At 39.6% G+C, this 12,846-nt stretch overlaps 1 protein-coding gene across 1 annotated transcript in view; it reads right to left on the bottom strand.

Annotated features, from left to right (window-relative positions):
* Positions 1–12,846, bottom strand: part of znhit6 (zinc finger HIT-type containing 6) — a 34,480-nt gene that overhangs the window by 10,566 nt on the left and 11,068 nt on the right. The window contains exons 6-8 of the mRNA XM_020633704.3: positions 4,104–4,172; positions 3,753–3,833; positions 1,098–1,178 (exon numbers count right to left, since the gene is read on the bottom strand). Of these exons, the coding sequence (XP_020489360.3) occupies positions 1,098–1,178; positions 3,753–3,833; positions 4,104–4,172 (231 nt within the window). The remainder of the gene's footprint in view (positions 1–1,097; positions 1,179–3,752; positions 3,834–4,103; positions 4,173–12,846) is intronic.

The raw sequence follows: 12,846 nt of genomic DNA, 5'->3' as shown, positions 1-12,846 counted from the left end.
AAGAACAGGAAGCTGACACATTAAAAGTTAAAAAAAAAAGCTCCCATCGTTTCATTTGATACTCAAAGAACAGACACAAATCTTAAAATGAATGTAAATCCTGCATCTTATGTTAACTACATATTTGTCAATCAGCCACCCTCAGGGATAAAGATGGAGCCGATGAAAAGGTGCCAAAAACTCCAATAGTGAGTCAATCCTCTATCCCATTTTTCAAACCCAGCGCAGTTTTGGCAGATGGCTGTTTCTGCCTCTTTAAAGCACTTTTTCTTTTTAGCCGTTGTAACGTCGCTAAATGTTGCTTAGCGCTCATGATGAACTAACGTTGGTTCTTTGTAATATCACAACGAGTAAGGTCTTTTACCTGCTTTTTGTAAAATGTCTTGGGATCACATTTGTTATGAATCTGAGCTATACAAATTATGATTGATTGATGTTAGAACGCTCATCATTATCGCAGGCATAAACATGTTTACAATCTGGTACATTTTAGGTCTTTATAGCTAAATCCTCTGAACATACAACTGTAGGGCGATGCATTTCAATACAACTTCCTTGTTGGAAACATGATTAGGCTTAAAGTTCAGGGTGTAGCATAAAGTTAAAGGTGGGAACAAAAACTGTCTGTTAGGCTTCACCTCAGTTAGTTTGATATACTAAACTACATCTCTTTGTTCAAAGAAGGCTTTTCTGGCAACAATTAAATATGACTATGGCCAAAACACAAAATGGTGATCCACAAACCAATGGCTGATGTCAAGGAGCATCCAACAACTTCTTGTATACAGTCTATGTTATTTGTTTGTGATGTGTGTTTTTAATACGTTGGTTTAATTGCACATTTCATCATGTGCCATTCGTTACTATCTTCTGGCATTGGGACTTTTGGGAGCCTTTCTTTAACTGGCTGACTGAAGTATAAGCTATGAGTCTAGAAAACATCCAGGCTGTTCACGGCTGTGGGATTCAGATCTGTTTTTTGACCTTGCACCCACAGTGGCAAGGACAAAAGCGAAGGTATAATTCCCTGAGGGTATCACGGATGAATGGCATAATAATGAAAATGGGAAAGGTGACTAGTAGAAAGTAAATCTCACCTCACTGAGTTGGCTTTTCTCCCCTCGGCTTTCATGAAGACCTTCACATGGTCAAAGGGAGCGTGAACATAGATCTTCAGCCTGAAACAGAAATTCACATCAACACAGGAGACTTAGACTTGGACACTCAACTCCAATCCCACCCGTAAGAAAAGACAATTAAAAAAAAAGAACATATGGGAACACTGACTCGGCAGAATTTCCCTTAGTGGTTACCAAAAAGGTCAAAAGACAAAGAGCTCATTGAGTGTAGGAGAGGACAGACTCAAATGTACACTTGTCTGGTATGCTGACTGATATACAGTATGTGTAGGCTACTTGTGTAAGGGACAATCCTCCCTGCTACTGACGGCCACAGGACCTGTAAACAGAAAACCAATGGGCCATGGAGTGTTAAACCCCAGTCATTTGAATCTTGTCTAAGTACAGTCTGTGTCTACATGGCTGGCACTGAACCAAGTTAAATGTCTACCTTTAAGCTCCAGTTGTAGCTTTTACTTTTAATGTATTTAGCTGACATTTTGATCCAAGGCAAATCATGCAAATCATCATGTGGATAAAACCCTAAAATGGCAAGAATCAGTCAAGTATAACAGCTTAATCAAATATGCTGAAATGTATCACAGTAGACGGCTTATCTCCGACTGTCATCGGTACAATGGTTGGGTCAAAGGAGTCAGATCACGGTTCGGCTAAAGGTTCAGATTAAAAACCCCGTGTTCTGCAATCAAAGAGGCTGCCTTGTTCAAATACTGCAGTTCAGGTTAGGAGACACACAAGCCTGGGAAATAAAAAAACAAAAGAAAGTAAAGCAGGAGCAAAATTACAAAAGATGAATTGCGGCAAATAACATTGTGGTAATTAGACCTTTCAATGTTTTTACACCATCCAAATCCTGTGTTGCAGAAATTGGATTGTACTGACTGATAATTGAAAGATCAGAACAGAAAATGACCTTTGAGTAACAGCTTCTTTGTCTAACGCGAACTGAGTTTTCTCCACAGTTGTATTGAGATGAAGTGAGCCTATTAAAAGCAGACACTTCAACTATTCATCCACTTGATGGGAAACATTCACATTCAAGTGTTTGGTACAGATCAGCAGAGTGTTCAATTCAGACACAATCCCACTCCAACGTTAATTTTAATTAGAAACAGAAAAAGTGTTGAGAGGAGGACAAAAGAATATCTCAGACACCAACGGAACATGAATCTGTTAACAGCTATATCTATTTATCGACCCATTCCTTCTTTAACAGAAAGACTGGCTGACTTGTACTTTATCGGTAACTGGGGCATAATTCCTCAGCTTTATATAAGCAGAGATGGTTTGATATCATTTTCATCCCAGTATCACATTCGATACTTTCACCTGAGTGAAAACTAGGGTTGGGCATCCAAGGGTAAAACTTAACTCCAACACTCGTCAGCGGTGTATGAATGGGATTAATTACTTCTGATGGTCACTATAGCAACCTCTGCAATCAGTGTGTGATTGGGTAGGTGTGACGTGGGGTAAAAGCACTTTGAGTTTGAGAAGTCACAAGACCAGCTCAAATCCATTTACCAATAATACTTAAAACTGCATCTTAGCAACACAATTTTAGACAACACAAATGGTCAAATGATGCGTTGTATCCCCATGATAATACGACACAATTACACACAAATGTAGTGTTGTCATAGTTATGTTGAAAAAAAGGGGGGTGTGACTAACATCATGCTAAGATGCCTGAGTGAAGACATAGTCTCTGCAGTTCAACAGCAATTGGGTCAGTCAGCTTTATCTGCCACAGCGTCATTTCTAGTTTTTGGACATGAGGACCCAGTAACTAAACACAGCAAAACTTCTCATTTGAAGTTTTCAAAAGAGGACCATTGGCAGAGTTGCAGTCATTGTCTTTAAACTTTGAGGTTTTCCAAACCACTTTTCAATGTGGAGTTGATTTCGGGGTCTATTATCACATTGTTAAGTTTTCTACATCTATTCAGGATTCAAGTGACTGAAGCAAAACAACCGAGTGTTTAAAATTCAGCCCGGGACTGCAACACATCAGTCAAAGGTTTCTGAGTTTACCGAAGGATTCAGCAGGATAAATAAGAAATCCAAGAAGCAGTAAACATGAATTCATTAAAATCAAAAACACAGCTTCAGACTGAAAATGACACCCTTACACTTAATGCCGATAATATGGACAGATGCTGTCGCTCCAGCTGTACAGGGCCAATTTTGATTTGTACGGTTCCCATTTTAATCAGTGTGAATTGGCAGACTGTAACATGAGTATGTACTCACCTGCTTTAGAAAAACCTTCAATATCAAACTAACAACCAGCTCATACACACACAGAAACACTCAAGGCTCTTCGTTGTTTGTGTCCATGACAAGCTACTTGCTTGAAGTAAATTCATTTTTTTATGTTTAAATGTATCATGTACCAGATAAATCAGCAAGTGTTGTTCAATTCTGAGGTTTCAATAAAGCAAAACACTGTTTGTATTAATGTAAAATATAAGTATTCAGAAAACAAGGCTAAGGTGGAGTGATACATATTGTGAACAGTCCCAGTCATTTTTCATAAAAAGGTGTTGGTACATCAGAAACACAGACATTTCCCAGGTAGGTAAGGTTGAGTGTTGATGGCGCATTGCTTACTTTTGTCGTGTCACAGGGTCAGACTCTGTAGGGTGAATGTAAGGGGTCAAGATCTGCTCCAGGGTTTGCTTCTCCGACACCCTAAAAAATTTGTGAAGGAAAAACAATGTGAAAATGATTTGTGTATGATCATCTAAATCTATTTAAATCATAGTATTTAAAGGTATCATACACATAATATCTAAATCATCAGCCTTAACGTGTTTCAAACTCTTCTCTTAAATTTTTATGCCGAGCTACAAACACTCTAAGTACTGACATCATTTTCAGTCGATAAAACAACAGCGGGTGCTTCAGGAGACATTTGATGTGTAAACTCTCCAGGAAATTGAATATAGTTGTATGACTCACCTCCTCTGACTGAACTCTGAGCCGCTCTGAGGAAAGATGAGCTTCACGTGCCACAGGAAAAGTCGTTCTCTAAATGCAACACAGAGGAAAAAAATGTAAATTTAGGATGAGCTTATCAAAAACAGTAGTGCTTGTTGTCTGTTTTTCAACACAGACACATGAGGTCACCGCTGCTCTCACAGCATTCCCTTCCCTTCACAGTCAAACACAAACGCTCTTGTTTAATTTCAGAGCATAAAATGGATTCAGCCTTAATCTGTCCAAGACAATACGCCTGGCTGCTTCCAAAATCGTGTCCATCTGTGTGACTGTGTGTGTGCGTGTGTGTAAATAGTAAACCAGTGGTCACCATGGAGACAGTGACATATACACTCAATAGTAGGACACCAGCTGGTGGCTATCAAATAATGATCACTTCTTCTGGGGTAATGCTCTGGGCAGTACTTATTACATGGAGTTGGGGTTTTATTGGGGTTGCTGGGCGTGCTCTACAACCAAACATTTATCCCCTCCAGAGCTGCTGCGTTCATGCGTATTAATGTGATCATGATGCAAAAATAGGCAACAACATGTAATATTTTTTACAGTTGTGCGACAAACAAGATGTAGTTCTGGATGAAATGTGTTCACAGTAAAAGCCTCAAATTAACATTTGACACATTAAAATAAAAGTACCAGGAGGGGAGAAGGATATGTTTCATGGAGATCAAACGAAGAAAAACATAGAAAATATGTTGGGGTTTTTTTTTATGCCTCAGCTACATCAAACAAGTCCTGTTCGCCACAGTCATTCGCCCTACATACTGATTCGTACCTCACAGCAAAGACTTGCATTGACCAAGACCACAGAATTTGCCGTTTTTAGGGTGGAGCTGATTTATGAACCAATCCTCCGAGCAGAAGCACGGAGACCTTCATGGATGTGAGCGATGAAGATGAAACCACCCAAAGCATAATTGTAAGGCACATACAGTGCACCTTGTTATTAAGGGTAAGAACTCACCGAGAGAGATTTAGAGCATGACTTTGGGGTTTCTTCTCCCATCTGTTATATAAAGATTGTTTTAATCTTTTTGGTCTTCGGCTCTACACCGCTATCTGCATATTTGACTTGGACGGACCCTGAGGACACCGTAGAACCATCTTCGGTATCCTGTTCACGTCATTTAAATACCTTTACCAAATTTTGTTTAGCAATATTTCAGCACTGCAGAATTTCTACGGCCGTAGCCAAGTGGCCAAAATGAAGTTCTTGCTTGGGATTAGTAGTTTATTGTTCAGCACATGGAAGAGTTAGATATGTGATTGGGTATAAACTATAATGAAGGATAAAAGCGTGGGTTAACAATTCAGGTAAAAGAAAACGTAATTCTTAAAAAATCTGGAAGAATCTCTTCTCGGTTTTTAAAATCTTTTTTTCCTGTGACGCCTCTGTTTGCCTTTTATCTTCTGTTAAACTGTGATCCTACAACGTAATTGTCTATCAGATGATGATAAACATGATTGCCTATGGGTTCAGAACACAACTAAAGAAGCAACATCAGGTTCTGAAAAAAAAAAAAGGATGGAAATATTTACTTATTTTTTTGACAGTTCACCGCCTGAATAAAGCCTTAGATAGAGTCAAATCAAAGAAGTTAGGGTGAAGCTTGATTTGTCTTGAATGGAAAAAATTTGAACACATACTGGACTTTTTTTGGTAACTTTATTGCCTTCAAGAGTTAAAAGCATTAAGCCGACAAACACCATAAAATGTCCAGTACATAAAACAATGCAATGCTAACGTGTATTTTAATAGCAGACATGGATCTGGTGCTTGTAAGGTTGTTTTGGGATTCCAAATGGAAACATTTTTTCGTTTTTTTTCCTTGAAAACAAAAGAGGATGGGTAGGAGGGGGTTTAAGAGTAATGGGGTATGTGCAAAACTGGAAGAACACCCAATGAAAGGTGGTTATAAGTTTCCACTTGGCTGTGAGGACAGGGTGAAGGGATAAAACTGTAGGTTGTGAAGGCAGCAGCAGGCATGATGGGAGAGTGAAGACAAGGGGCTGGGCGGGGATTCCCTACGCAACAGTAGGAGATGGAAACCAAAACCTCCAACCCCCTTAGTCAGAGGAATTTATGTGTTTGCTAAGTTTTGGCTGAGTTTCATCTCGGCTGTATCCATGCGTACAAGTGTACACGTGTGCAGGTGTATTTGTGTTTGTACGTGCAAGCAAAATGAGGGTGGGGCACCAGGTGTGATGCCATTATTCTGTCATTACGACAAATGGAAACTATGTCCTCCAATGGAAAAGGGGCTTGCCCAAAGATGCATGCAATCATGTCAGGCAAGGCCTCGGTGCATACCTGGGATACATGCCAGCATTCATTGTTTGGAAAAAAAGAGAGGAGAGAGCAGAATGAAGAAAATCCAAACAGAGGCACCAGAAACAGCTTTTCAGAAGCAAAGCCATTTAAAATTTAAAGGGGGCAAGCGGAAAACTGTGGAAAGCTAGTTGTGGAAGGAGGCTCGCCATGAGTAACTGCATTCACAAGAAGAACACTTTCTCCTGAAAACATGTCTGTTTATAAAGACTAAGTGATTAAACCACATGAAGATGATGCTGAAAGGTTTATAACATCATCATAATTCCATTGGAAAGCTATCTGATCCTCACGTGTCCTGCATTAGGAGACATTTCGTCCTCCAAGAAGGATTACTCATCAAACAGCTTGTTGGAACACAAAAAAAAAAACTTAGACTAACTTAATCAAAAGGGAAGATGTAGAAAAGAGTTGAAAAATGTAAACTTGTTTCAGTTTTAATGTTGTAAACGTGATTAAACGGCTTCGTGTTAGTATACAAACGAGAAAGAACACTCTCCAGGGCCAACATTTTCCAAGGGTAGACAGTACACTTTGTGTGATCACTTCTGAAATTAATACTGTGAGCTCTGAATTCAGGTTCTGTTTATTTTGTCTGAAAGCGAAGCCTCAGTGACCTGGGAAGCAGACCTTGAGGTTTCAAATTATGTTAAGCATCCTGACTTGCATCCTGAGAGGTTCCTGATTCATCTTTCTTAAATTGGCAGAACAACAATAGTTTTTTGTTCCCTTTAGTAGGATGCACAATATTTACACAAAAAATGACTCAAATCATCAGTCTGGATTTGTTATGAGAAGTCTTTCAAGTAAAATTCCAAAGCCCTGTTTTTGGGAAGAAGAGTCTGTTAAATGTGTCAAAACAAAAGCTACAATATAAAGTCATTCATGCCCTGGAGAAAGACTAAGAAGACAACAAAAGCACAAGGAATTATGATTTGAAAATGTCTTTTGATGATGTCGTCATTGCTTATTACGGATTAATTAGTCATCTTTGCCCTTTGGAGATGTGTAAATACGTCTAAGCATTGTGACTAGGCTTTGGAATCTTTGCTCCGCTTTTTTAAAACTTAATTCAAAACTAGGAGTGCACAGTGAGCAACGTTTTTGTTTTAAATGCGTATCAAACATATCAAAAATAAACTTAAATCATTGGCATTTGAGGACGTAGTTTTGCCTTTCAAAATAAAATCTGTCCAAAAGTCTGCAACACAAGGGTGACTGAGACATGAAGCAGGCTCAAAATAATGATGGATGGGTTTGTTGACAAGAAAACAGTCTGTCGATTAAGTAAGCGGTTGGGAGTATATGGTGCCATCGACACTAGAGTGCAGAAAAGCCTGGATGGTTGTCTGGCAGTCAAAGCAGATCCATCTGGCTGGATTAAGGATTGGACAGATCCAACAAAAATGGCTCAACATATGAAACCATGTGTCCTGTGAATCTGCACGGTCAGAGGAAGATGCCAGGATCTGGGTGGCTAGTAGGTGCCGCTTGAAGCAAATGATGGGACTTTGGGGCTTCGACATACAAGTCAAGGTCCCAAAGCCGCATCTGGAGCTCAACCTCAGGAGGTGGAGAAGCAGAATGGCTGATGGACGAAAGGAAAGGAAAAGTCTAAGATCACAGGCAGTGGCATCTTAAGTAGAGGTGGGAATTGCAGGGAAACTCCTGATACAATCGCAATATGTGGACCACGATAATAATATCACAATACTGCAATTCTGTGAAAATTGATATATTGCAAGACAATCTGATAATGATGCATGAATTACTGACGACACTGCATTTATTTACTGCAATTTGTCATTTTCATCTCTTCCGTTAGCTTCTTGTCACCTCTATCCTACATTATCCTGCTCTCGTCTTCTTTCAAGCTGTGAACTTCTTTTCATGTTACCCTTACACATGTCACAAGCGCCACTGCGAGGAGTCACGAAGTGGTGAGTTAGGACTCCTCAGGACTCCTCAGGCTCGAGTCTCAGTCGCTGAAAAACTGCTGCAAATCAGCTGGGGTCAGCATTTCAAACACACTCCATCTCTAGTCTAAGAAGGCATAAAGATGTTTAACATATGCAGGGTCTAAGTACACACGTGTTCATAAAAGGAACAACACTCTGCTTTGGCCCCACTTGCAGCATCGTGAGGCTGTGAAGCTCATTCATTGGGGAGAGAAACCTGTTGAAATAAAGAAAAATCAGGAGACATCTCTTGCCATCTTTAAACTCTGACCAGTAATGGGGCAAAAAAATGTAATTGGTCTTTGAAGTGCAGAGGCATTGGCTTTTAGGTGTTCTGTCCTGTCCTGAACTGACATTTTGAACATCTGGAAAGTTTGACATGATGCTCTTGCTAGATGTAAAATCAAAGCATTACACAGCTCATTGGGATTAATCCTCTTGAGACCTCGATGTTTTTGTTACCAAAGTTCAAGGTAATCTGTCTAAAAGTTGTCAATACATTTTGCCAAAGCAGTCCCCTTTGGAGCCAAAGTGGATTAAAAAGCCAAAAGTTGAAACACTTATGTTCTTCTGTCCAAGAACCAACCTATGAAATTAATTATAAACAACACATGGGAACCTAATTATCAAAATTTCAGCCCATCAGACATGACACATTGCAAGATTATATTCTCTCCGGCTCATGAAGCACCCCTCAGATTTCTGCCATTTTGAATTTCCCTCAGAGCCAGAGAGCAGCATGCAGCCTGCAGTTATGTGGCCAATTGTGATGACAGTGTCTGCAACGCTGATGAAACTGCTGCTTACCATTCTGATGTGAGCTTTGCCTTGGATGGCAGCCGGCGTAAATTCAGCTCTGAATCAACTGTGGTTAATCAAGCCGATGGCTGCTAGTGATTGTTTCACTTGCACTTTCTGGCACGTGACTGTGCAAAGTGATGAGGAGTCGTTGTCGCAATAAAAATCTGCGGTGAAATATGGGTTTGTCTGCTTTAATCAATTTGTGCATTCATTCATCACGTGCAGTATTTCATACACCGCTTGGGTTGAATGTTACAGCTATGTCTCAGCATTTTTTAAATTACAATAATTGGCCTAATTGAGGTTCTAAGATTACAACCGATTTCCAATGTACAAGAATAGCAACCATCAGCAGTTTTTCTGCATGTGTATTTCCACTGCACTTCCAACTAACCGTGATGTATCAGTGATGGAAATTCATTTTTTTTCGCTTTAACTTCTGACTCAAGGTGAACAAAGGTTAGTATTCCTCATCTTACCTTCATCAATCATGGAATTAAAGCTTGGTAAACGTTTAACAGGCCCACCTTCTATGCGCTTTTCCATGCTATTGCAGCTGTAATGAAATTGAGAAAAGTTTGTTGAACTTCTTTTGAACTCTATCGGCCGTTGCTTCAAATTTAAAGCTATCACCAAGTCAACGAAGGGCTTTTATTAATGCTGCAGGAACAAGTTTTGCTGACTGGATATTTCCAAATGTTTATTTGTAGTCAAATTTGTGTTAATAGTAAATCTGGTCAATTTAAAAACGAAACAGTTAGTGGGTGTTACACTGACCAAGAAAGCTGAGTTGTTCTGCACATGGAGCTTTGGAGGCAAAGCCAACAAGAATGCTTTGATGCTAGCAGATGCAACCTCTGCTTAGCTCCACTGCAGTTCTGCATCTGTATACTGTGTATCCAATTAAAACTGAATATATGTATAATGTATCCATGTCAATGACATCTTATGGCTCATACATGGCATTCTGTTGTTGGAGGTGTTTCACAGCTAGTTTACACTTTGAGGGAATTCAGAGAACAGAAAGTCAACAACAAACTACATGAGATGATGAAACTGTTAAGAACAACCGACAATAGCTGCAACAAACTGCAGCTGAACTTGCAGAAAATTTGTAGCTGAACAAACAAATTCCAGTGTTTGTCATACTATATGCAAAATGTATATGAAAATGTGCAGCACTGCAACCCTTCTAGCCTCCCTTGAATGTATGTAGGAGAACATGCATGATGTTGATATTGGTATGGATTCTTTAATAAATTCATTTTATTCTCCCACCTTATTTTATGGTCTTCTTGAGTTCACTCTCCTCAAAAGGAGCAGAATCAACCAATCAGCTCAGGCCAGGCAGGTTAAAAAAGGTGCCATTCCAGTGGAAAGGAGCATTTTTTTAACTGTAATTAGTTGTGGGTAGAAGTGATCATCAGGAAGCAATAACGTGCCATTTAGAACCATGTCATTAGACAAAAAAGTATGACAACATGTCTGCTTCATTTCACACCATAGCTAAGCTGTGAATAGCAAGCAAGAAATGCTTTTATGGATTGAGCAGCTGCAGCAAGAACATGTGGATGAAGCCACCGAGTCAGGTGATTTTTTTTTTTTTTTTTATAAGTTTACGTGGAGCTGAGGTTGCAGGTGATTGGAGTAAGATGGTTTTAGTTCAACAGCTAAAAAGTCATGCATTTTGAATATGTAAAGATGAATGGAGGGATGTTTGAAAAGTAAAAACAGCACACAATGTTGTTGACAGTTGTATCTTCTCATTTTATAAAAGGTCCAGGAATTGGTTTGTTTAGTTCCTCTTTATGAAAATTGTTTTTTCTTCATCTTATCAACAAGTTGCATTCTTATCTTCAACACCTCTCAATATCAACAAAATCAGGTCTCTTCTAACCAAGACAGCTGGGTTATTTGAGGCTGGCAAACTGACATACATGGCACATATCCACAGTGGCTCATAAAACTAGCTGTTGTTGAGTTATTATACAATTATGTACACTTACTATGCACAGCAACTGCTCCTGTAATGTGTTGTCCAGTCCCCTAAATCTGCCTATGAGGAAATTTCCTGGCAATGCCAAGTTGAGACTGTAGAGAACCCAACTACTCCCAATGTTCAGCCAAATGCCAGTTGGTATATACTTTCCTTGCAAGTGCTGGACTGTGACGCAGCCTAATTTTTGGTCTTTTTACTGTTTGTGCTTTATTCTTTCGATTAACCACAGCTGCAAATGGTGAAAAGAAAGTAGTTCCATGGCCTTTAAAATACATTCAAACATTTAATCAAAGAGACACATGCTCACAAACTAAAACCTGAACACACAAACGCACACATTATCGCCAGGCATGAAAGCCCTGTAGTCAGCTGTTTGCCAGTAATGATCTTTCTCTGGCAGTGCGAGTGCGTAGCATGAATATGTCGCTAACCAGCTGCAGTCGCACTGCTCACACATCTGCTTTTTATATTATGTACTTGGTACATTCTGTTGCGCAGTCTCTCTCAATCCCTCCCAATTCATTGTACACCTTTCATCCCGTCCCTCGTGTCCACTGTCTGTGAATGGGACACTGTTGTGGTTATTTGAAATTCTTCCTGATGAGACATTGTGAGAGAAGCCAGACTAAACAAAGAAATAAAGCTGTGCAGCAGGCCAAAGATTCCTCTACGGACAATGCAGCAGCAAAAGCAGAATGATTATTGGGCATTATGCCAAAGCAGTTGGAATTTAGCTAATTTTCCAAGTGTTGAAGCTTAATAACAAAAACTCATCTTGCAAACACTTTCTGTCAACATCTGACAAGTGTTGAGTTTGGGAAGGAGAAGCGAGGGTTTGGAGCGTGGTCAGAGTGTGCTACTACAACCTGACATAATGCTGCCTCTTCCTGAGATGTGACGTGCACATTAAACTCACCACTTGCTTCACCCCAGAAAGACACATGACAAAGTGGTGGACTTTGAGGTTGGAAAAAAGGGTGGTGAAAGGCAAAGCAACAACATAAAACCAGCTGGAGGAACTGACAAAGGATTCTTTTAGTGGCAATCCTGATTGGCACCCAATGCTGTCTCTGGGCATTTCAGACTCGTAAAAAAAAAAAAAACTTTAATATGCAATTCAATAACTATTTTCCCCTCTTTCCCTCCTCTTATTCCACAAGGGGATTAGAGTGGCAGGGACCAGACTCAAAAGGAATGGGAAAATGAGTGGCAGAGGGTTGCCAAAGCAGGGAGAAAAGACAGCAGACAAGACAAGACCACCAGTAGAACCGAGCAAATTGGAAAAGTGCCCATGTGAAAGAATGACTTACCTTCTCAGGGTCTAAATTACGGCAAGTCTGCAGGCTTTACTCCCCAAATCATTAAACTACCAGCGATGAAATGTTAAATAACAACATCCAAAGTGGTTTGTACCTTTATTTATACTTTATTTACTGACCACTAAGCAATACATATATTTTTGTGATACTGTACGGACCCTCTAAAAAACTAGCTTTTATAAATTAACAAATGGGGAAGTGGATTTATGTAGATTTTAGAAAGAGTCCCGTCACCTGTGATGTCATCAGAGCCGTGTTTACGTCATGTTTACATCATGTTTACATCATGTTTACATGG

This window comes from Labrus bergylta, chromosome 6 (genome assembly GCF_963930695.1).
Source record: "Labrus bergylta chromosome 6, fLabBer1.1, whole genome shotgun sequence".
NCBI classification, from domain to species: domain Eukaryota; kingdom Metazoa; phylum Chordata; class Actinopteri; order Labriformes; family Labridae; genus Labrus; species Labrus bergylta.
This window is presented reverse-complemented; position numbering and strand designations above follow the sequence as displayed.